The following is a 26030-nucleotide window of genomic DNA, read 5'->3' as shown; positions in this document are numbered from 1 at the left end:
TGGTGACAACAGACAGCTGTGCAGCTCTCACTGAAGCTGTGGTGACCTCAGACATCTGTGCAATTCTCAGTGAGGTTGTGCTTAGATCAGACAACTGTGCAGCTGTCAGTGCAGCTTTGTGACCTCAGACAGCTGCCCAGCTGTCAGTAGATCTGTGGTGACCTCAGACCGCTGCTCAGCTGTCTGTGAAGCTTTGGTGACCTGAGACAGATGTAGAGCTCTCAGTAGAGTTGTGGTGTCCTCAGATGTCTAAGCAGTTCTCACTGGAGCTATGGTGACTTCAGACAGCTGTGAAGTTCTCAGTTATGCTGAGTTGACATCAGACAGCTGTGCAGCTCTCAGTAGAGCTGTGGTGACCTCAGACAGTTGTACAGTTTTCAGTGTAGTTGTGGTGTCCACAGCCAGCCTGGTGGCTCTCATTGGAGATTTGGTGGCCTCAGACAGCTGTGCAGCTCTCAGTGGAGTTGCGGTGGTCTCAGAGATCTGTGCAACAATCATTGGAGCTTTGGTGGCTTCAGATATTGATGCAGTTCCCAGTGGAACTGTAGTGACCTCAGACAACTGTGCAGCTCTCATTTGAGCTGTGGTGACCTCAGATAGCTATGCAGCTCTCACTGGTGCCATGGTGAACTCAGACAGCCATGCAGCTCTCAGTGGAGCTGTGGTTGACAGACAGATGTGCAGATTACAGTGGAGCTGTGATGACTGCAGGCTTAGACAGTTGTGCAGTTATCATTGGAGTTATGGTGACCTCAGACAGTTGTGCAGCTCAATGTGGAGCTGTGGTGACCCCAGACAGATGTGCAGCTGTCAGTGAAGCTGTGGTGATCTCAGACAGCTGTACTGTTCTCATTAGAGCTGTGGTGATGTCAGACAGCTGTGCAGTTCTCAGTCAAGCCATGGTGACCTCAGGCAGCTGTGCAGCTTTCAATGGAACTGTGGCAAGCTCAAACAGTTGTGCAGGTGGCTGTGCAGCTTTCATTGGAGCAGTGGTGACATCAGACAGTTGTATAACTCCCAGTGGAGCTGCGATGCCCAGAGACAGCTGTGTTGCTCTCAGTGGAGCTGTGGTGTACTCAGCTCTGCAGTTCTCAGTGGAGCTGTGGTGTCTTCAGCTGTGCAACTCTCAGTGGAGCTGTGGTGACCTCAGACAACTTTGCAGCTCTCAGTGGAACTGTGGTGGCCTGAGACATCTGTGCATTTCTCAGTAGAACTCTGGTGACCTCTGAGAGCTATGCAGCTCTCAGTGAAGCTGTTGTGACCTCTGAAAACTATGCAGCTCTCAGTGGAGCTGTTGTGACCTCAGACAGCTGTGCAGCTCTCAGTAGAGCTGTGGTAACCTCAGACAGCTGTACAACTCTCAGTGAAGCTGTGGTGACATCAGCCAGCTGTGCAGCTCTCACTGGGGCCATGGTAACCTGAGACAACTGTGCAGCTATCACTGGGTCCATGTTATCCTCAGACAGCTGAGTATTTGTCAGTGGAACCGTGCTCTCCTCAACCAGCTGTGCAGATTTCAGTGAAGTTGTAGTGACCTCAGACAGCTCAGACAGCTATGCAGTTCTCAGTGTAGTGGTGGTGACATCAGATAGTTGTGTAGCTCTCAGTGAAGCTGTGGTGACCTCAGACAGCTCTGTAGTTCTCAGTGGAGCTGTGGTGACCTCAGACAGCTGTGCAGTTCTCAGTGGAGCTGTGGTAACCTCAGACAGCTGTGCAGCTATCAGTGTTGCAGTGGTGACCACATACAGCTGTGCAGCTTCTCAGTGGAGCTGTGTTGACCTCAGGCAGCCATGCAGCTCTCAGTGTTGCAGTGGTGACAGACAGCTGGGCAGCTCTCAGTGTTGCAGTGATGACTTCATACAGCTGTGCAGCAGTCAGTGTTGCAGTGGTGACCTCAGTCAACTGTGCAGCTTTCAGTGGAGCTCTGATGGCCTCAGTCAACTGTGCAGCTGTCAGTTGGAAGAACATTCATAAATGTGACTCAAAAAGCTTCACGTTAAAAGTGTGAAACATAAATGTTAAGAAACTATTTAAACTGCTACTATATAAATAGTTTTACTAAGTAATGAAAATACTATTCTTTGTCACATTTTTAGCACTCATTGCAACCATGATAGGTGGTGGGCAGCACAGATTATGGAGACAGAGTCAAACCTCATTCTCCTGAATAATTAACTTTTCCAGTTGTTGCTTTCCTCGGGCGGACATGCCTGTATAAGTGCACCTGTTTGCAAAGCATGTCATTCAGTAGATTTGTGTTGTATGGTCTGGGATTTCTATAACTATGACCATGACATTCACCTTTAATGCAGCTTTTTATCACATGTCTTTAGTGCTATGCACATCACCCCCTCCATTTACACACTCTAGCCATGTGTCAACATATAGAATCCCATTGCGGTATGCTCTTTGCAAGGTTTCCATTGTGCATGCCCCCCCAACCACAGGCAGATGATGCTATAAAGTATTGTACTCCTCAAACATGCTGATGGAGCTGTGAATGCCTATAGCACTAGAGATATATATCTAGTGCAGCACAAGTGATATATAGTAGTGCCTTAGTGCTGCACTACTCTGTGTGACATGTGTTTTACAAATGTGCACCCATGTGCATGGGCCTGCATTTTTGTTCCTTAAGTATACATGAGTTAATTTCCATGGATACTTCAGGCACTTTGGAATGCAGTGGTTCAGTGTAGTCTGCATGTGAGAGCAAGATAACTTGTTAGGACTGTGAGTGATGCCACTGTCCTGGTGAGCACTGCCAACATCAGTACAGTAATCAGAGGTGGTGCCACCTTTATCTCCTTTTCAGTGGGAGAGATAACCTGAAATGTACTGCAAACATTTTTTTTCTGTATTGCCTTCTTCTGGTTTAATAGTTGTACAGGAATATGTAGAAGAGCATACTTTGTTTTCCAGTATTTAAGGAACAACAGCTTTATATGGCTTGATGTTTCAGAAGGGGGAAACAACTGTCCTGACAGTGGGATATGAATAATGTCTGGCAGTCTGTTGTAAGTTGCAGTTGTATTTGTAGGATAAGTATGAAATCATTTTCCTTATTGTGTCATCCTTCTGCAGGCTCAGTGATGGAAAATGAGGAGGTGCGTCTATAAGCACCTTAGACATGCTAGGCAATGTTTCTGTTGATGTTTTACTAACGGCCACAACACTTTTTTCTCAGCAAGGGATGATGGAGCCCTTCCTGGAGTCAACCTGGATAGGCCACTGTTGGCCATTGTGACTGTTTCTCAGCAAGGTGAAGGCTCCAGTTTGGTTCAGAGGGGTCTGCTTGGTCTCCAGGCATTTTTTGTGGAGGCTGGTGTCTCAACCACTCACATGATGAGTCTACATTTTTTGTCCTCTGGGCTAACCTGCCATCCAGCCATGCCTGGACCTTACCCTATTCCCATCCTGATGTTTCCATAGTCATCCATTACGTTTCCTCTGCTTGTTGGTCTCAAATCTGTCATCTGCATTTTATATAAAATAATATAATTGTTGGACAAACAGATTACCAGATTGAGTTCAGGTAATGATACGCTTTTGTAAGCACTTGAGATTTTGAAAGTGATGTCTGTGGATCATGGTTATACTAGTTGTACTTTAAATGTATTGTTTGCAGATGTTTTCACTTATAAATGCATCAAAGAAAAAAAAGTAATCTCAAGCAACATTTTCTGTTTGGAGTTCAAATGGAGAATTTGAAAAGGGTGTTAATAATTTTCAAAAAAGGTAGACAATACTCTATATCTACCTTAGAAGAAGAGAATAAGCTTAAAACTGTATTTTAGCAAGGAACCAGTTATGGGCAATGTGTACACAGAAAATCAGACAAACATATTCCTTTGAGGTCTTACAGGTCATTATGTTCATTTAACACACATGCAAAAGACTGCTAATTTACAATGCAATTCAAAACATGGTTATTTATTTAGTTCTCTGTGACAGCTATGAGATATTTTATGTTGCTCAGATATTTTTCAGATTTACAGATGAAAGTCAATACATGTGATATATATGCCACACCATTTCTATATATATACATATATATATATATATGTGTATATATATATATATATATATATATATATATATATATATATATATATATATATATGTAGATGTATACATAGATATATACATAGACATATATATGAGAAGATTTTGTTACTAATCATTACTGACAGTTGTTTATTAGGCCAAGTGATGAAACTGGTTTGTTTAGTTTTACTATCAGCATTTCATTCAGTGGGAAAAAGTAGGCAAAAAGACAAACTAGCTTAGTATTACAACAGATTATGTGTTCCCCATTAGAGTGGGGTGTTCTAGTGGAAGTTTTGTATGCTTTACACACTGATTAGAAAGGCAAAATGTTCTGAAATGTGGTTGTGATTTGTACACTAATTGTTTGTTATGGACTCTCACCACAATTAGCAAATTCACTTTAGATTCTTTGTCTAAGGAATTTTGTGCATTTCTTTGGAGTTTCAGTGCTACATTCAATATGAATATAACTGCTAGTAGGGAAGAACTGGCTGAATATAACATTGTTTTGGTCACAATAAATATGATACCTCAAGTTCAGGTGTAACTGGAGTACACTCTGTGAATTCCGGATTAGCGACAGAGTAGCCATGTACTTCTGAAGTGAATTCAGATTGATGGAGACATCAAAAGAGACATTAAAATAGTTCCATGATTCTTCAAAATGAGCTTTGGTTTTAAATCTGGTAAACATCAATACCAGGATGTTAACCCAGTACCTTCCTATAGAGGCTGCAATGTTCTAATTAAAGAATTTGAAAAAAGGTAATTGAATCTAGAAACTTGCAGTAGGGCAAATTCTTTCTACTTTAATACATTAAAGAGAGAAACTGTCTAATGGATTAAAAGTGTTTGCATTTTTAAATGACATTGCTAAAGCGTCAATGTTATATAAAGAAGTAGGCACACTTCTCAATACTGTAGGCTGTGGTTTAATGAACATTTTAAATAAATACAATGAGCAAGTAATCGATGAGCTAACAACTGGATTAGACAATCTGAATGAATATTTTTCTCAGTCATAAAACATTTCATTGGAGTAACTCTAAATGTAGCAATATTTTCTTTATGCTGGTTAAACTTGATACAGAACTATTAGCCCATAAGGAAAAAAAGAGTACCAGATTTGAAAGAGCACTAATGGCACTACCTGTCCCCTGGGTAAGAAGAATGTAATATCCAATTGTATTAAAAGGAGAGAGAGAGAGAGACAGACAGTCAATTCAGCCAATTATCAGGAATCAGTAGGCAATTTTTGTAGACCAGGAAGTAACAGGAAGCACCAAGAAGTACCACCCCTTTTGTTCCCAGGAGATCCAAAAGGATAAAGAAAGAGAAAAATACAGCTAACAGCAAGCTGTAGTAGCTGGATTGCATTATGCAATATGCAATTGGAAGATAAAACAGAAGAGTTATGCATACTAGAATCAGATGCATGAAATAATGATGTACAAATCCAGGGTATGGGTAAATACTGCACCTTTATTATTTGAAGTACTCAGTTTGTAACATTATCTACAACAGAACACAATGCACTTACCAAAGGTGTTAACTTTGTACTATGCAGAATAGCCAGATTACATGATACTTTAATCAAACTAAAGATTTTTATTTATAAATTAAATTTACAATATTTGTGAAGGGACGTGCCCTTAGTGCAACTGGTATGAGTCATCTGAAATACAGAAGCATACTCTATTTGCCCATTGATCAAATCTTGTCTCCATTTGAAGCAGCACATAAGGCTGAAATTAGAGCACATCTGGCAATTTTCCAGTTTGACTATTTCAGAAAGAACTGTCTTGAGAACATTTAATAATAACAGGGAAGTGAAAACAAAGAAAGCAGATGGATAGGGGGTTGTATTGTGACATGCACTGAACTAATATAAAGTTTGATGACAAGAATGCATATACATACATGTCGTTGTATGATATTAATAGAGCATGTAAACAGCAGGGCAATTAACATCTTGAACTTGTATGTAAAGATTACAGTATAATGGAAGTGTTTAGTTTCTTGTTTGTGGATCAATCAAAATGCCAGTTTTCATTTGTAATTCCAAAAAATCCGTAAGGTTAGACGCCCGCCTTTCAGATCAATTACTTTAACAAGAAACAAGATTTCTGAAATAGAATAGCTTGTAGTTCTTTTTAGAATGGATTATTAGTCATAACAGTACAAGCATCCAAAGACTTTTGAAAAAATCATGAAATTTGTGGATTTTCCAAAAGATACTTTATTAGTGATTGTAGATTCCACAAGCTACTAGTGTAAATGCAGTTAATGATTATCATACCTCTCAACTGTCCAGATTTCTGCAGAATGTCCAGATTTTTCCTCAAATTTTTGGTCTGCTCCTCTTAAAATTTGTGTTTTTCTGGCAACTACAGAGGATTGAGATCAATTTTTTGCATAATATTTTAAAGGTAGGGACAGATAATTTGGCATATAATTGTAAAGATTCTTGGCACTTTCTGAATCAGTTGAATGAGATTCAGTTTTCAGTTAATGCAATTTTCTTTACTACTGACATACAAAATTTGTATTTGGTAATACCACATGATGTGAGTTTGCAATGGTTTGATGAGCATATTTTTAGATACATAGATTTACACTCATATAAAATCAATGCTAGCAAGGTGTTAATGGAAGTGGTGTACAAAAAAAAGATAACCTCATTTGTTTTGAAGGGCAATTTTTCAGACAAATCACTGTTGTTGCCATGGGAGCTGCATGCACCCCGACTTTCGCAAATTTCGTTATCTCACACTGGGAATCCCAATATATATTTAACAGTGAGTTTAAAAATTCTTGGGTGCTGTACACAAGGTTTTGGGACAATATATTTTATTGCATGGGTCGACACTGTTAGTAAATTACAATAATTTATCAGATATGTTAATACAGTTGATTTTTTTTTTAATTTTGATAAAGAGAGAATAGTCTATTTGGATGTAGAGGTGAACAAAGATGTCATGAACCAAACATTTTGTTCTAATATCCATAGTCACTGCTCAACAGAGTACTGACTTGTCCAAGGACTTTTCCTGATTTTTAAACCTCCTAGTTTTGTCAAACACCTGCTCTTAGTCATTCATTAACACAAAAAGAAAAAAGTATCTTTCTTTATCAGTGGTAGTTCAGGCAAGGTAGGCTGCAGACCTTAATAGGTTCATAGGTTCATAGGTAGGTACTAGGCTATCGGCCCTAGGGCCCATACAAGCCTAGCCAAAAAATGTACCCTGGCTTTCGCCACCCAAGAAAATTATTTTCCTGTGCCCCTGTCGAGCAGAGCCACAGAAGTGATGCCTGGGGTGAATTTCCCATTTCCCATCCAATTATCAAGATTTTTCTTGAAGAGTGCTAATGAGGAGCTCTGTTTGACATAGATAGATAGTCTGTTCCAGAGTATGGGAAGTCTCTGGGACAGGAATCTATCCCTCCAGCATGTTCTGTTTATTGTGGTGACAAGGTTAAGGTCCCTAGAGCATGTAGCTCAGAGGGATTGGAATTTCTTTAAGTGGAGCATGTCCAACAGCTCTGGGTTTGACATAGCTTTGTATGTTAGGCAGAGATAGCCTCTGAGTAGGCGATATGCGGAGTAAAGCTGTAGTTTTTTGAGACGGTCTGCATAGGGCATATGTTTGAGGCCAGTAATCCTCTTTGTGAGGTATTTCTGTGGTCTTTCCATTTGTTGTAGATGTCTTGTGAGGTACATACCAAAAGGGGCGTTGTACTACCTCTTTTTTGAATGCACTACAGCACTGGAATTGATGACTTCCAAAGTTAGCACCTCTCATGCTAGGTTTGTGAGTCTAAAAAACAAGCCAGTGAGAGAATGAGAATCAGAATAAACAGTGGGCAAATCAGAACAGTAAACCTCATAATCTATTCTTTGTGAAACATGAAATGATCTGCCATATCTAGTATAGATGAGAGCTATAATCAACACTAATTAACTTATTGCTCTCCTGTCCCCACTCTCATAAACTTTAGAAAAATGTGCACATGCTCGGCTATACCAATACCTTCTTAATAATAATGTCACATGTAGCATACAGCTTTGATTTAAACATGGCCATGGTGGAGACAGGTCTCTGCCTGAGACCACAGAGTACATATATATGCATTGTAACTGTGGCAAGTTTGTAAGGTCACTGTACATAGACCTCTTTGAGGGATTTGGTATGGTTAACCCTCCCTACTATCGGTAACTTGCAGTCTCATATGCCTGTTTTCTCATTGCCTGTAGGTGGTTTACAAGCTCTCTTGAAGGTAGGGTGCAACCAGTCAGATGGGATGATGTAATCTCCCTGACCTGCCTTTCCATGTGACCCTCAGTATGGCATAGGGCTCATTGCTTGGTTCCTTATTTTTTACTACTTTCGTTAATCATTAACATTACCATACTGATTTAGTATGCTAAAGTTTTTTTCTGTCCTTCTTATAGGTGGCACCATCTCAGTCATAAGCTCAGATTGACAGAGTACATTCCAGTCCATACAGTATTGTCCTAGACCTTCTGGGTTGTACCTCAACACTAATAAAACCAAAGCCATGCTATCTACTTGCAGTGATCCCAGCATGGGCCGATGAGCCTATTATTTGCAAGCAAAACATCTATCCATCTTTTCATATACTATTTTGATTGCTCCATGATTGATTAAATCAAAGTGCTTTAATTAATGACTAATAATCAGTTCAAGTATGAATTCATAAAATCCTTATAATACTATCTCCACCCGAACTGGACTTGTCATTGTAAAGGTACGTGAAAAGACTCTGTTTAGAGGTGAACACTAATTAGAATTGCTGAACTTAGTCATGGTACAATGTCTGTACCTGTTGTCTAATACGTTACGGAATTTCTAGTAAGTGCTGTTGAAAGATTTATTCATTTTTCTGATATCCCTTTCAGTTGTTGTCTTTACTTACAGCAGTTACAGCTTTACCATGGAGTAAGGGGGTCAGGAACTGTACCCAGAGCTCTTGGTGAACTGTGACGATGTAAGGTGTTACCATCTGTGAGAGGGAGAATAGGGCAGTGCATGTGTAACATATGCCAGCATAGTTAGCTGGAGTTTTGTAAATAATTTTGTGTCATTAGACTATCATACTGACTTGTACAGATGCTTGTGTTAAAATGTATCAACAGTGTTATTGTAATTGACTAAATGTTTATATTTAAACAAAGAATTCTGGAAGGGAAGCACAAAGTTTTTTGAAATTGTTCTATAGCTTTCAGATACTGCTACAGTTCTTCGCAAAGCTCTGAGTGTGTATTGTACCTGTGTGTATTGTACCAGAGTCAGGTGATCAAATGTGATGTCATTCTATAACCAGTACTGAGAGGATGGAACTCTCACAGCAGTTTGTTTTGTTTTCTTTGGAACCTGATATAAAAGATCTATGTTAGTTATCATAGACAGTCAGCTGAGTTCAATTAGTTGAATTGGTTGAGTTCAGTCCAGTATTGAAGCTCATCATCTTGCCCTGTGGAAGTAAGCATCTCAGTATCTCATCTCACATGCTGTATTAATTAAGCTAGTCAGGGAACAGTTATTCTTTAGACAGGAAATACAGTGATATTAGCTAAGTATTGTTTTTCTATATCTGTGTGAATCAGTCTAACTGTGTTATTTTTATTTCTCCTGTGAGTTAAACTCTGGTGTTTATTGTACTTAGATATTTAGCATTTTCATGTTTTCTAGCGTATTATTTATTATTAAATATTTTTATGCCTTTTATTGTGGCTGGTCTTTTAGACAATACTTTTAATATATTAAGAGTGCTTATTCTTATTTTAGTGATGCCTTGACAGTTGTCACTGAAAGTATGTGCACTCTCAATAGCCACAAGGTAAACATTCAGAGTTTCATTTTCACAACAGTTTTTTTATTTTTGTTAGTTTAGTTTAGTCAGAGAAAGCAGGGAAAGATGTCAGCAGAGGATTATGGTAAGATGATAGAGATCCAGTTGGCCAAGGTGTGCGGAGCCAAAGTACTGGTGCATGCTAACCAGACCAAAGAAGAAATGATTTCAGCTTTAGTCACAGCTGCAGCATGGACTGGTGGCCAGAAGGACAACCAGTCTGGTGATGGAGATGTGCAGTCTTCAGAACCAGGACAGCTCACATTTTCCTCAGACGGATTAAAAATCTGTCTTGAGTTAAAGTGACTTGAACTGGAGACCAAACATTTGGAGGCTGAAGAAAAGGAAAAGCAGCATCAACATGAGGCCAAAGAATGGGAGAAGCAGTCTCAGCATGAACTGGAGACTGAAGAGACACTGCGATGTTTGGAGGCTGAAGAAAAGGAGAACTGGAGGTCAAGTGCTTGGAGATTGAAGAAAACGAGAGACTGGGGCATTTTGAGATAAAAGAAAATGCAAGACTGAGGCAAGTGATGGCTGAAGAAAAAAGAAAACAGTGAAAACATGAGAGGGAGATGTTGACTCTTTGTTAGAGTCATGGAGTAATGGAGAAGGGCATAACTGGACCCCAGAAACAATAAAGATCAATACATTTCTTCCACAATTTGCAGAGGGAGTGACTTTGATAGTTTTATTCATATATTTGAAAAAGTAAACAGTAAAATGTTGACCTGGCCCCATGGTAAAGGCATAACTACTGTTTTTAAATTGTCTGATACTGATTGTTTAAACTATGATAGAGTAAAACAATGTTTATTGAACTGTTATAAGTGAACACCTGAAGCTTACAGAAAAAAGTTTTGTGAGCATAGACACAAGGCAGATGAAAGTGTATGTAATTACATTGCTGAGTTAAGCACTTATTTTCATAGGTGGGTGAGTGTGTGTCAGGTCAGCACTTTTAAAAAACTAGCAGACCTTTTGGTAAGGGAACAAGCCCTTAACACTTTGGCAAAGGACATAAGAATCTGATTAGGAGACTAAAAGTGTAACTCTGCAGATGAGCTGGGGAGATTAAAGAATTTCTGCTTAGCAAGTAGGGCATCACTGCACAAGAAGGGAATACTCAGTGCTGCACTTGGATATAAGGGAACTCATGGTGGGCAGTCTAAATCCCCCAAAAGAGTCTATCAGTAACAGGAGAAGCAACTAGTTCAGGTATACAACTAGGATTAGGAGTTTCATGTTTTAAATCTAACCAGAGGGCCATGTAGCATATAAATGTCCACTGAAGCCAGGTGGGGAACAAAAGGTGAGGGAGCCAGCAAGTGGGAATAACAGTATGCCAGTAGTAAGTTGTCTGGAGACAACAGGAGTACTAAACTATCACCAGAGTTTGTATCCTATGTTAGTGGATGGAAGATAGGCCACTGCTAAGAGAGACACAGCCTCTGACACAACTATTGTAAAGCCTGCAGTGGTTAAAGAGGAGCAGTACTTGTTTGGGCAGTCCACTCCAGTCAGGGCTTTAGGAGGGATCCCATTCCAAATACCTTTGGCCAGAGTTCACCTTGACTGGGAGTGTGAAAAAGGAAGCAAACAGGTAGCTGTGTTTGAGGATATTCCTGCAGATGTATTGATAGGTAATGATTTTAATAATGCAGTACCTTGTGTGCATGCAGTTACACCCACTCTGGCTTGGAAACAGGCATGTAGGTCTGGTAGTCTGGGGGAGACCCAGACAGACCCCACACCTGAAGCTGGGACTAGTGATCTGGCTATTTTAGGGAGGAGGCTACCTTGTAGTAGTGAGCCTGAGAGTGAGCCACAGCTGCTGATAGGTACTGATGTTCCCTTGGAGAGGGTGACTGTAAGAACAGAGGTGAATGTAGTACTCAGGCTGGCAGTGAGGTACCACTGTCAGATGATACTAGGCATCTTGTGGAAGGAGAGCTGGGAAGCATCGCAAAGGTGGAGTTGAAGCTTGAAGGAGATAGCTAAGGAGATAACTGATGCCCATGGAAAAGGGACCACTGTATACTGGAACAAAGGGTTACTGTATAGACTCCTGAGGGAGGGCTAGAGGGTAAGGTAATACAGCAGTTGGTAGTGCTCAGAGCTACTGTCTGGCACTTCTACCCATAACCCATGACATTCCTTTTGCAGGTCATATGGGAATAAAGCATACCAAGAGACATATTAATGTAGAACTTCTATTGGCCTGGGATTGCAAGGGATTTAACAGGGTACTGTAGGACCTGTGAGCAGTGTCAAAAGGTAGACAAGTCGGGCGACAATGTCAGTGCTCTGTTGATGCCTTTGTCTGTGATTGAGGAACCATTTCCAAGGGTAGCTATGCATATTGTGGGGCCTCTGAGTATCCAAATTTTCACAGGAAGGAAGTGTATCCTGCTGATAGTAGATTATGCTACTAGATACCCTGAGGCAGTGTCTCTGTCCTCCATCAAGGCAGAGAAGGTGGCAGATGTTTGTTAGAGATTTTCAGCAGGGTAGGTTTCATGAGAGAAATACGGACTGACAGAGGTGCCAATTTTATATCAAACCTGGCTTGTCTGTGGAAGTGTTGTGAGGTGACACACCTAATGACACCCCATACCACCCCCACACTAATGGTCTTGTAGAGAGGTTAATCTTTACACTAAAGACCATGCTACAAGCATTTGGAGACTAGGTTAAGAGAGAGTGGGACAGATATTTTCTACATCTACTGTTTGCATACAGAGAGGTACCCCAGGAATCCAAAGGTTTTTCACCATTTCAGGTGCTGTATGGGCATAGGGTGAGGGGGCCTTTAGATTTGATTTGTGATGTATGGGAGGGTGAATGTGAATCCCATAAGGAGTCTGTTGTGGCATATGTCCTAAACCTCAGGACAAGGCTTTGGGAGCTCATGGGCTCAGCCCAGGAGAACTTGGTAGGAGCCCAGCAGCAGAAAAAATCTGGTATGACAGGAATGCTCAAGCCTGAGAGTATGCTCTGGGACAGCAGGTTATAGTGCTCATTCCTGTAAGACATAATAAGCTGCAGGCAGCTTGGCAGGGACCCTTCAAAGTGGGAAGGGAGATCAGTAATGTTAATTACATAGCAAACCTGCTAGGCAGGAGGCGGAGGCACAGATTGTGCTATGTTAACACAATGAAGCTTCAGCATGTTAGGAAGGTCCTAGACAGACTGCAAAGGGCAGGAATGACCCTTAAGTTCAGTAATTGTCAGGTGGGTATGGCAAAGGTCTCCTACCTGGGACATAGAGTAGGGTGTGGTTAGATTAGGCCAGAACATGCCAAAGTGGAAGCTATTCAGGCATGGCCTGCCCCTATTACCAAAAAGCAGGCAAGAGCATTCTTGGGGACAGTGGGGTCTATAGAAAGTTCTTTTACAGTTATAGTACAATAACTGTTCCCCTCACAGACCTGACAAGGAAAACAGGCCAGATATGGTAGTGTGGACTCCAGCCTGCGAGCAGGCATTCTAAAAGCTTAAAGGGGTTTTGGGGAGGAACCTCTGTGTTAGCCAGTCCAGATTATAGTAATGCAAATGCTGATGGACTCTCAAGGGAGGGCATAGCTTAATGTGTTCCCAGGCAGGCCCATTTCTCTCAAGCAATGTTTTTCCAGGGTCACTTGAAAAACTAGTTGAGTCTTCAAAGTGGGGATTAGATGCGACAATGTGAGGTATTACCATCTGTGTCAGAGAGAATAGGGCAGTGCATGTGTAACATATGCCAGCATAGTTAGCTGGAGTTTTGCAAATAATTTTGTGTCATTTGACCATCACATTGACTTGTTACTTGTGTTAAAATGTATCAACAGTGTTATTACAACTGATTCAATGTTTATGTTTAAACAAAGAATTCTGGAAGGGAAGAGTAGAGTTTTTTGAAATTGCTCTATAAATTTCAGATACTGCGACAGCTCTTCACAAAGCTCCGAGTGTGTATTGTATCAGAGTCAGGTGATCAAATGTGATGTCATTCTATAATCAGCAGTGACAGGTTGGACTTCTCACAGCAGTTTGTTTTGTTTTCTTTGGAACCTGATATAAAAGATCTATGTCTGTTATCACAGACAGACAGCTGAATTCAGTTAGTTGAGTTGGTTAAGTTCAGTCCAGTTTTGAAGCTCATCATCTTGCCCTGTGGAAGTAAACATCTCAGCATCTCATCTTGTCTTGCTGTATTAATTAACTTAGCCAGGGAACAGTTATTCTTTAGACAGTCAGGAAATACAGTGAGATTAGTTAAGTATTGTTTTTATATATATGTGTGAATCTAAGTGTGTTATTTTTATTTCTCCTGTGATTTAAACTCTGTTGTTTATTGTACTTAGATATTTAGTATTCTCATGTTTTTTTATTTTATTATTTAATATTAAATATTTTATGATTTTCATTGTGGCTGGTCTTTCTGGAGAATACTTTTAATATCTTGACAGTTCTTATGCTTATTTTAGTGATGCCTTGGCCACTCCGAAAAGCCTTGCTGCTTTGGTTGCACTCTACCATTTATATTAATATTGATTTTACTCAGTATAATTGGATACCATTGTAAGAGCCTTAGAGTGGTTGACTGGTGGCAGCATGGTTACTTTATAATCTGGGTAGAAGGGGCACAGATAGTAAATCTGTGTCAGCCTTTCTCAGGAGTGTATGTTTGTGTGTGTGTGTGTGTGTGTGTGTGTGTGTGTGTGTGTGTGTGTGTGTGTGTGTGTGTGTGTGTGTGTGTGTGTGTGTGAGTGTGTGCATGTGTGCGTGTGTGTGTGTGTGTGTGTGCGTGTGTGTGCGTGTGTGTGTGTGTATGTATGTGTGTAAATTGTAATTGGGACACAGTGCTCCAAAGTGAGTCTCGTTTGGGATCTGGAGAGACAGAGAGTCTAGTCCCAGGTATGGAGTGTGTTCCCTGTGTGCTCTTGGGGAAAACTATGCTTGATGCAGAGAGCTGCATCTGAAAATACTGCATAAATCCATTCCTGTTTTTAGTGATTGTCTCTCAGTGGTGTCTGTGATAAGGATTGAGGCTCCTTGATTACTCAGCTGAGATAAAGACAGGCCATCGCAGCTTGTATCACAAAAATTACTTACACAAATGAGCTCTCTCTTAATATTCTGTTTCTGATTTTTTTATTATTCTTAGTCTAGTTGTATATTGAATCATGTATTCTCTGTAACTGATTAATAATCATGCTTATATCAAATTATTTTAAAGATTTCTAAAAATTGTTCATGAAAATTTTCTCCTTGGGACAGTATTGTAAATGGATAGTTCACAACTGGACTTTTAAAGTTTTTAGTCATCCACTGCAGGAAAATTCAGCAAAATTCTTGAATTCTGATATCACATTGTACTGCAGCTGTAGGTGCTCACCTAAAGCCTTTGCTTGAGAATTAAAGATGGACTCTCCTTTGCAGCTTTGGTCTCGTAGGTGCATGACTGGTATGTCAAATAACTATTTACTTGCTATCACAATAGTGGTATTAAGTGCTGGGAAATGTGTGGATCTAGCTGGAAGTTGCTTTGCAGAGAATAGTAACCTAATGTAACAACTGCAAATAATTATGAAAATTAAATCTTAGAAATTAAAAGAGTATGACCATATTTTCCACTGACAAATAGTATTGTGTGCCAGAATATTAAACAGACCATTACTGAAATTTGGAAAGTTTCAGTTGCTGACAGAGATACAAAAATAGTAATCAGAGGAACAACTGGTTAGCAATTTGGTAAAGTACAGGTTAATACAAATGGCTTAGAGGATTAAGGAGATGTTAAAGAGCGGTTTCCTGTAGTCCAGTGCTGTAGGGTTTGATTCCCTCAGCTTCCATTGCCTAACTGTATGATTCTGAGCAAATCACTAACCAGACACCATTCTCAGGCTGAATCTGAAAAAGGCTCATGAGATAAGTGTTCTACCCTGGAAAACAAATATAAATAAATACATACATACATACATAAATAAATGCTGTCAGAATAAGAAAGGCCTACAAGTGTTTCCAGTGTCTGGGGGTTTCCTATGTCATTAGTGATCATTGATCATTTCCATGGCAATTCTTTCCATGGCTTTGCATATAAGACTAGTGAGACCTATGAGTCTGTAGTTTCCAGGGACTGTAGATAGCCCACCTTTGTGCAGAGGGATGACTGTTGCTGTTCTCCATTAATGGAGCATGAAGCCTGTTTGGAGGCTACAGTTAAATAACAATTCCAGAGGACCTGATAGAACATGTTTCATGCTATTTCTAAGACATCCTGGGATATTGTCTGGGACCACTGATGCAGTGTTCTTGGCCTTAGAGAGTACAGTAAGGACCTGTTCCCTAGTGATAGCAGGGTGAGTTATATTTGATGGTATTTCCTGAGGGAAGGTTTATGGTGAGAGAGAGGTAAAGTTGGAGCTGAATTTGTTGGCCAGTAGGCTTGCTATATCTTCTGGCTCAGTATAGGTGGCTCCATTTACAATGAACTCTGCATGCAATTCTGCATTGTCTTTGAGGTTGTGGACATAGCTAAAGAATGCCTTGTGGTTGTCCTTGGTCTGAGAGGCCAAATTTACCTCATATTTAGTTTTGGTAGACATTATTTGTCCTCTGAGTTTTTTTTTGTTTAGTTTGATGAGAGTGATTTTATCCTGCTGGGTGGTGCACCTCCTAAATTTTGCCATGATTTTCTTCCTTCTGTTATACAGCCTATTAATGTTGTGATTCCACCAAGGTGGCTTGTGTTTTGAGTTAGTTCTATACTATTTCCTGGTGGGTACAGCTGCCTCTAAAGGTGGTTTGTGTTTTGAGTTAATTCTGTACTTCTTCCTGGTGGGTACAGCTGCCTCTATGCAGCTATTAACATGCTTGTGTAGTGTTTCTATGAACAGTTCTGCATAGGCAGCAATGTTCTCATGGTTTATGGGGGCTTGAAATTTTGCCAGATTATCACTCAATAGTATGAAGTTAGCCTAAGACTAGTAATATTCCAGGGTTAGCTGGGGTTCCAGGGTTTATATTTACTTCAAAGGAGACCATTTTGTGGGGTGACCTTTCCAGAGAAGGCATTATAATGGAGGGTTTGCAATACTCTTTCTGTATTGGTTTATTGACAGTGTAGTCCTGGGCATTTGTGTTTACAAAATCCAGGAATCTCTGTACCTGTATATTTGGTGTCATATATAATTCCCAGGTAATCGTGGGGAAATTAAAGTCACCCATGAATATGGTATTGGGTTGGATGGTGAGTGTTTCCAATAAGTTTAAATACAGGGTATGGGTTTCCTGGGTCATATAGAGGGACCTATAGCCTGCAAGGAAGTTATACTGGATTTTTTCTATCATGGTTTAAACATGGAGAAGCACAAGTACATTGTCCTGTTTGACCAGACTTGAGGTATATTTATTTTTGATGTAAATCAAGATTCCTCCACCTTTAGTCACTGTCTGTGTAGTAGCTGGACTAAATCTGTGGAAGGCATTATAACCTTGCACTGTTGCTGTGCTGTCTGTAGCTTTAAACCATGTCTCAGTGACCACACAAACTCAGCATTCTCAAGGGTGAAGAGAGCTCCTAGGGTGCAGAGTCGTTTGTTTACATACCTAGCATCTTGGTTATGATTTCTATGCCAGAAGTACTTTCAGTTTGGCAATGCCTAAAAAAGGCACTATGGGGGAGGACAATGTTTTAGCTAATATTCAAAAGCTTAGAGGGGAGAGATGCCGACCTCCTCTGGCAAAGCAGTGGGATCTGTTGACCATCTTCTTCCATGCTGACAAGTATTGCAACCCCTTAAAAATGACCCCAGAAACTAAGCCAGTTATTAAAGTCAGTCATTTTTTGTTCATATTATTTCATCATCCCTGGAGAAGGCGAATGCTGCTCATTGCTAGGCTCATATCAACCTGGGACACATATTCCAAGAGCTCCATGATGTCTCTCTTCATATAGTCTAAGGAGGTATGTCTCAAGTCATTTACACCCACATGGACTGTGATTGAGTAGTACTATTACTTGTGGTCCAATCACCGGAGTGTGTGTGTAATGTGGCAGATCCTGGCCCCTAAAAAGCAAATGACTGTGACTTTTTTCTTACTCAGCTTGGTGAGAGGGACATTAGTGTGGCTCACAATTGAGTCTCCAATAACCAGAATGCTGTTTTTTGTGCTGGCTTGCCATATGGGCTTAGAAGTACAGGATCCATGAGATGTAGCTCTATGTGCTGATGTGAGTGCTGTTTTGAAAGAATGCATTCAGGGTTGCTGTGGGTGTTTGTTAAGTGTACTTCATCTTGGAGGTCTTAGGAAGGTTACATATAAGAGCCTCAGCATATGTGGGTCTATGTCTCTGCTTTGAATTGTGTGTGATGGATGCAGCTTGTGTACTACTGCCAACCTTATTGACATTAGGAGTGCTTTTATGTGAGAGCTTTGCTTCCAGTGACATTGTGTAAATACATCGCTCACATACCATATCAGTTTGTTTGAGAATGAACTGGTTGTCAGTAAACATGAGGCAATTTCCACATTGCCTCAGGATGCCCATATCCATTAAGTTGGTAACAGAGGAAGTGGGAAAGTTCATATCTATGGTAATAGACCATTTTTTATTGATTAGACAGTTAGAGTGAGAACATACAGTAATGTCAGGAGTATCCGGTTTGCAAGTCTAGGGGCTGTGCTTGTCACTGTAAACTAGTTGTTCTGTTGTGCAACTAAGTATTGGTGAAATTTCCATAGTGCTTTTACAAGAAAAATGTCAACTCAAGGTGTATGTGGCTATACAGGGCACTGCAGAACACTTGAGTGGAAATTAATAAGTAGAGCCTGATGACTTATGGATAAAGTATTTAGGCAGATATCCTGAAGTTAGAAGCATATCAAGTGGGGCTTACTGAAAAGAAAGAACTAGCTTGTCAAGAATGATGAGATGAGGGCAGTCACCTGAATCACTACTGCCTGACTACTACTAGTGCTGGTTTCACCACAGCTTCACTTTTCTGGGCTACAATGCTCCTTTATTTGTTGTTTCACTAGAAACAAAACAGTAGCACCAATCTCAAGATGAGAAGCAGGTCACAACCTGTTCAGTGATCCACATGCTAGTCCTAGATGGTGTAAGGGTCTGTATGCTCATTGTAGCCTTTTTTTTTTGATAGATGCCTTGAATAGCGACCACACCAGTCAGGAAGATCAAGTACAGACACTTGCTTCCCAACCAGAAAGAGTCAGGAATCTATGCACTCTGCTCCATCTCTCACCACGAGCAAAATATAAGCAGAAATTCCAAACTGGTACCTATAAAGCAGTTATTAGGCTTTCTGGTGATCAGCAGTCTCCAGAAAAAAAAATGTTCCTATGCTCCTTTTCTCACCAGATATAAAAAAGAAGCACTAATCCAAAGATGACTACTGAGAGTCAGAATGTGGGCTCACCAGTAATTGGTGGTCTTGGAGATTTTAAAGGTAAGACAGAAAATGGGTTAAGACCCTAAGAGCTACAGTGTGCACTAAGCAGTTAGATATGAAAGGGGGCAACTTAAGCTTAGGCAGTGGAGACCAACTAATTTTAAAAGAGCAAGACAGATTGGAAGGGGTGGGCACTTTGTATTCTGCTTTGATGGAAAAAAGTGAGATGGCCAATACATTTAAATAGTTGAAGGGGAGTGATTTCACAAAATGATATTTTTTTGCTTACTCACAATCACCAATGAAAGAGGTGAGGGAAGGAGATATGTAGTCAAATTAACATAAGGGGCAGGTAACTCGAAAGACAGTTGGGGACTCATAAGAGACACAGCTGTGGTCTATTTCCTGGTTTAAGTATGCAATTAAAAGCAGAATACAAGTAAAACACAGTGCAAAGAATATAAATCACAAGTAGTATAAATATGTTTTAAAGATAAGACAAGCACTTTTATCCATCCTGTTGTTGCTATAAATGTCAGGGATTAGCATGTTCTATATCCAGAGTGTAGGAGAATGCTGTGAATTATATCTGCATAGCTAATTATGTTGGAAAAACAAAAACATCTTCTTTTACCGAGTTATTTATGAACATCAGCATGCTATGTAAAAATGGCAGTAATGCATCAAATGAGCACATTTTAAATGGGGCTGTAGAACAGACATTCCAGTTTTTGAGCTGATATAGTAATCAATTAGAGACTATGACATTTCTTTTTTTTTTTTTTAAACAAGTTTATTGTTTTAACATATAAGAGAAATATCATAACAATTTTATACAAATAATTAAAAATAGGTATTATTATAATATTCAACAAAACAACTAAAGTATTTACAAAGACATCCACTACAATCAGATCAATTAATTAAACTAAAATACTGTGCTATTGAAATTAGAATTTTTTTAACAAATTTTGTAAATTATCCCATACAATAAAATGTGATGTTTTTCTAGTTGTTCTCATTCTAATTGTGCTTATTTCCATATGACACATTATATTCATAACATTTTTAAATTCATTGAACGAAGGAGGTGTATCTGAAATCCAATTTCTAGTTATTATTTTCCTAGCCACTGCTAGGATAGACCATAACAAGGGAAGCTTAATCTTTTTAACACATTGAGGTACAGGTGTGTTGAATAATATAAGAGACTTAGAAATAATGACATTATCTGTAAAAAGAGCCTGCAAAAATTCATTAATTGACTTCCAGTATTCTTTCAACTTCATACAGTCATAAAACATATGAGCCCAGTCAGCATTAATTTCTACATTACATCTCTTACATAGATTATCTTTATTATTAATTTTATTCATCATCAAAGGTGTATAAAAAGATCTATGTAAAAATTTCCATTTATAAAGTCTCCAGACAATGGAAGATGTAGTTCTATAAGCAGATTCCAATATATATTGTTTATCTTGTTGAGTTGGTGGGTCCCCATTAATAGAGGTGAAATAATTCCAGTATGAATCTACATTGTAAAAAGTTTCTTGTCTGATAATTTTATGTATATATGAAAGTTTACCTTTATCAGAAACTTTATGCTGTAAATTTATTATCAAGTAATCAATCAGTTTTGGAATAGATTCTTTAACTGTTATAGACATTAGATCTATTCTATCAATGAGATGTTGTCTAAAGATCTGAACCTCTAACCAGCAAGTTTCTCTTAGATCAAATTCTTGTTTTAAGAAATCTAGATTTTTAACTTTATTATCAGATATCAGCTGATACCAGTACTTTAGATTATTATCTATAGCTAAATGAGCTCCTTCAGAAGTAGATGACATAAGCATACCCTGAGTATAAATTATAGGAATACAATAAAATTCCATTCCCTATACTTAGGGTGCATGAATATAAAGTTACGATAACTAATAATAATATTTAATGGGTAACAGACCATATGTTTAGGTGTAATAGGTGAAGTACAAAATTCCTTTAGCAACCACAACATGGAGTTATTTATAATCATATTTTTATGTGTTAAGGAGATTTTCATGAAGTGCATACTAATTAGCTCCCAATAATCTTTCCATTTTGCGACATATGACCGATCTATTAATAAAGTAATAACTTTTATAATAGAAGAGATAATATATAAATTAAAGTCTGGAAAAGAAATACCCCTTGAGACCAGCTATTAGTATGTTTCTTTAATGCAATCCTAGGTCTATTAGGTGCCCATAAGAAATTTAACATTAGTGTATTCAGTTTCTTGATAGTTATTTTTGTAGGTGAAAGTATTATTGATTGTATTAAGTATAAAATCTTGGGGAATATTATCATTTTAATAATTGTAAGTCTCTCCTCCATAGTAAAAAACATATTATTCCAGGTATTAAAAAGATTTTGTATATTAAGAAAACAGGTATTATAGTTATTATATATAATAGATTTAATATCTTTAGATAGTATTATACCTAAATAAATTATCTGACCTGAGTTGGGTACATATTTAGTAAAATCACTAATGAGTATTTTTTCGTGTATATATAGGTAGTATTTTAGTTTTTCTTCATTGAATATTAAACCAGAAATACTTTTAAAATTCATCATTTTATCAAATAAAGACTGCATAGAAGAATTAGATCCTGCTGATGTAATTAGAACATCATCTGCAAATTTTGATGTTGTATTTTCTTCTATTTCAAAACCCTCTATGTCAGTACTGTTTCTAATCAAATTAGCCCAAGGCTCCATTACTAAAGTGAATAATAGTGGAGAAAGTGGACATCCTTGCTTTGTACCTTTAAGAATGGGTATTTTTTGTGAAACATATGTTCCTACCTTAATATAAGCCAGCGTTCCTTTGTATAAATGCTCAATTAAATTTACAAATGCATCAGAGAAATTTGTGCACTTCAGTAAGGTAAACAGATAGTCCCAACTTACTGAATCAAATGCTGAACCTATATCAAGACTAATAAGTGTTAAATCTTTCTTTTTCCTATTTGCAAAATCAATTAATGTTAAAGTTCTTCTTATATTATCAAAAGTATTTCTATGACATTTCTGAACAAACAGAAAGCTACAGTGCTACTGTCAATGTATTTTGGTTTCTCAGTTCTTCCTCATTTCTGTCAATTCTCAATAATGAAACAGGTGACTGTATGAAACTGAACATTTAAGGAATGTATTTCAGAATCATTTTATGCATGAAGATATACATGTTTGTGAAACATAGCATCTTGATTTTTAATTATACAGATAAATGGATGGGGCATCACTCGTGTGCTGTTTGTTCTTACCAACTTATTATATCTGGCTTGATCTGGATTATATAGCTGATGTGACTGATTTATATAGCTGAGGACTGTGAAGTACAGTTAAAAAAATGTAAGTCTAACAACAGTTACACATCTCTTACAAATTATGATTATTTTTCTCCCATAGTGCCTTCAAAGTGACTACAGAACAATTCATGAAGACAGGGATAATTAGTTTAACAAAAAGTGCAGATTACACAGAAGTGTTAAATGCTGTCATCTCCAGCAATGAGTCTGAATATCCTGTTGTGGACAGCAAAGGTACAGTAAAGCACATTCTACTTTTGAATGAATACCAGTGAATACAGAGCTGCTAGAAGAGGTAAGCATGGTGATCAGTGCCAAGTATAACTTCAACAAATACTTGCCAACAGCATTCACTGGCAGATTTCTGTTTCTCCATTTAATATCAGAGCAAATAAGTGCATTTTTCAGAATAATACAAAAGTTGTACAGCTAGTGGAATAATGACTATCAGGTCACTTAGAAATACTAATTCTCACTGTAACATTATGTAAGCAATTATAATATTGTTTTGTTGGTAATCAAGAACACAGCAGTTACTTATTCCAGTATCCTGGTAATACATATCATATATGGTATTACTGTGTCTGTAAGTAAACTGGTCACTGTGATGTGTACATTGCATAAAACTGACTATCATGATATTTTGTACTAAAAATGATAATGGCACTAGTTACCAGCTGGTGTTTGTCATTACTAGTAGTCATAGTAGCTCATGGAGTTCAATGAGATTCACTCTGTTTTTATGATCCAAAGACTCATCAGGTATGTCTATTATAAAAACTTTCAAGGAAACTTTACAAATCAGATCAATCAACATTGTTTTGTCCCTAAGCAAAAACACATCAATCAAAGTTGGCATGTTGCAGATCATCAAATTAAGCAAGAAAACCAGAAATCACACAGTAAAAGACTTTTAAAGTTTGATGCTTTCATCTTTAATGAGTACAGACTTCTTCAAAACTATATTCAAAACAATTTCACTTAAATACATATTAAACCTACACCAATAAAACAAAACAATCATAACTATCTTTCATTCAGTTTCAATAAACACTTATTAATAGTCTCATTGAAGGATGAGGGAATATTAAAGTTAACACTTTTTTGACTGGGTTAGTCTCACTAGCCTAGTGGACTTTTCAGGGGAGACCTAAGGTGGTGTTTATAAATCTGGGGAAATTCGGCAAGGGCATAGGGGAACTTTCCCTACTTGTCATTGTTGTGAGTGGGAACTGTTTTGGAGGAGCACTTCCTGTTTCCATTCCAGGTGCAGAGGTAGCACTGAGAAACACGAAGGCAGATGGAGTGAGAAGGAGATGATGAAGTATTAAAAGAAATTATGGAAAAAGCAAATATTGAGACCGGAGAATGTGTGTAGGACTCTGAGGAAATGTTTCAAAAAACCTGTTTGATGGAGATGAGTCACCAAATGATGGATATATAATTATAACCTCCAGTCAGAAGTGTTGCAGGATGATTTACTTAAAGAAATGATCATGCAGAGTGAGGCAGAAAATGAAGGAGATGTTTCCTTGGAGGACATTATGCAGAAAATGTAAACAGAGGATTTAGAGACAATCCTAAAGGATACTGGTGAGATGGAAAAGAAAACATGCAGAAAAAGTAAAATTAAGCAAAAGTGGAGTAGCAGAAAAGAATGCAGAAAAATATGAAAAAGGAAAGTACGTGGTTTGGATTCAAAGTAAAGAAGACAAAAAAAATAGACAGGTATGAAGTGTGGGATAATTTATTATCTCCTTTGGGTATAAAAACACATGACATAAGAACATTTATTCTTATTAACAAACAGACATTTTCTGACATTATATTTGAGACTTTTTTTCAATTAAATTTTTTCTTGTAAAATATGAAAGAAGAAAGACTGCAACCCATGGAATCTTTATGAGGTAAAAGCATTTAACACAGAAATAAAAATGATTTATGTGCAATTTTGAACAGATGTAGAAAAAGAGACTTTGAAAGGATGTTGGAAAGCTTTATGTAATAAAGTACTGGACGTTACAAAGGTTTATGAGAAAAGTGGGTTTATGGACTGGTATCTGGGATTGTAATGAATAGAAAGAGAAAAAAATTATACATATATCAAGAATGATAAATATGGAGAGGAACAGTGGTGTTGTAAAATACTGGGGACAACCCAAAACATTTTTTGTGGAACAGAAAGACATTTGATAAGTAACTGTGACAAAAAATGTTATATTTATGGGGAAATGGGTCACAATGCAAAAAAAATGTGAATTGAAATGTTATAAATGTAACAAAATCAGACATTTATGTATGAATTACAAAAATGAAAATAACAGCAATGAAAAAGAAAGAGAAGAAAATGAACAAAGACAAGAAATTTTAGAAGTAGAAAAAGAAGAAAAATTAGATGAGAAAAAATAATAAAGAGGACTTAGAAAAAGGTTCTGAAATAAATGATGAAAAAAACATAAACTGGGAGGTAGAAAAAGGGAAAAAATGCAATCCTATATGTAAAGGGATAAAAGACAGAAAAAGAAAATATAAATGGACACATACAAAAGAAAAAACTAAATAATTGGATGAAATAGAATATATGCAGCTAAAATTTGGGGCTTGGTATAATGGTTAAGGTGTTTGATTCATGGACACAAAGTACAGTGTTTGACTCTTATCTTTGGGAAGGATAGGCTAGGCTTAGAATGGCATATTAAAAAAATAGCCTAATACTTGGCTATGAGCTTATGAAACTAAATAACAGGGAAAATGAAAATTTTAGACTTTTCTGATAATGTGAATAGTATTAAGAATGTAGTAAAAAGAACAGACATTTTGGAGTGGTGTAATACATGTGGTTTAGATGTAATTATATTAGAAGTCACAAGATTTTTAACAAAGAAAAAAGATTACAAGCAGAGAAACTATGGGGAGGAAAGATAATCTGGAATTTAGGAAATGAGAGATGTTCTGGCATAGGCATATTCCGTAAAAATACAGTAAAGATATTAGCTGTAACTTTAGCAAACATGGGACAATTAACTGTTGCAGATTTAAAATGGAAAGAACAATTATAAGGAATTATAACATTATATGCTTATACTAACTGCAAAGAAAGAGAAATATTTCTTCAGATTTTAAACGATGTAGTAATAAATATAAATACTGTAATAATATGATATTTTAATTGTGATTTAATAGGCAAGTGTAAAAAGAAGGGGAAATGAAATAAGAAACATGTTAGACATTATAAGATGTCATAAGTTAAAACTTTGGGACAAAAATTTATAGACTTACAAAAGGAGTATGGATTGAACTGAAACAGATTATTTTATAGTATTAGAACATCTCATTATAGGATAATGGG

At 37.8% G+C, this 26030-nt stretch overlaps 1 protein-coding gene across 2 annotated transcripts in view; it reads left to right on the top strand.

The window, feature by feature from the left end:
* Positions 1-26030, top strand: part of LOC122809207 (chloride channel protein ClC-Kb-like) — a 1320353-nt gene that overhangs the window by 863570 nt on the left and 430753 nt on the right. For both annotated transcript variants that reach the window (XM_044080518.1, XM_044080517.1), the window contains one exon: positions 22782-22915. In XM_044080518.1, the coding sequence (XP_043936453.1) occupies positions 22782-22915 (134 nt within the window). The remainder of the gene's footprint in view (positions 1-22781; positions 22916-26030) is intronic.

The sequence above is a fragment of the Protopterus annectens genome, chromosome 8.part0, assembly GCF_019279795.1.
Source record: "Protopterus annectens isolate FY-2018-M chromosome 8.part0, PAN1.0, whole genome shotgun sequence".
In the NCBI taxonomy this organism is placed as follows: Eukaryota; Metazoa; Chordata; order Ceratodontiformes; family Protopteridae; genus Protopterus; species Protopterus annectens.
This window is presented reverse-complemented; position numbering and strand designations above follow the sequence as displayed.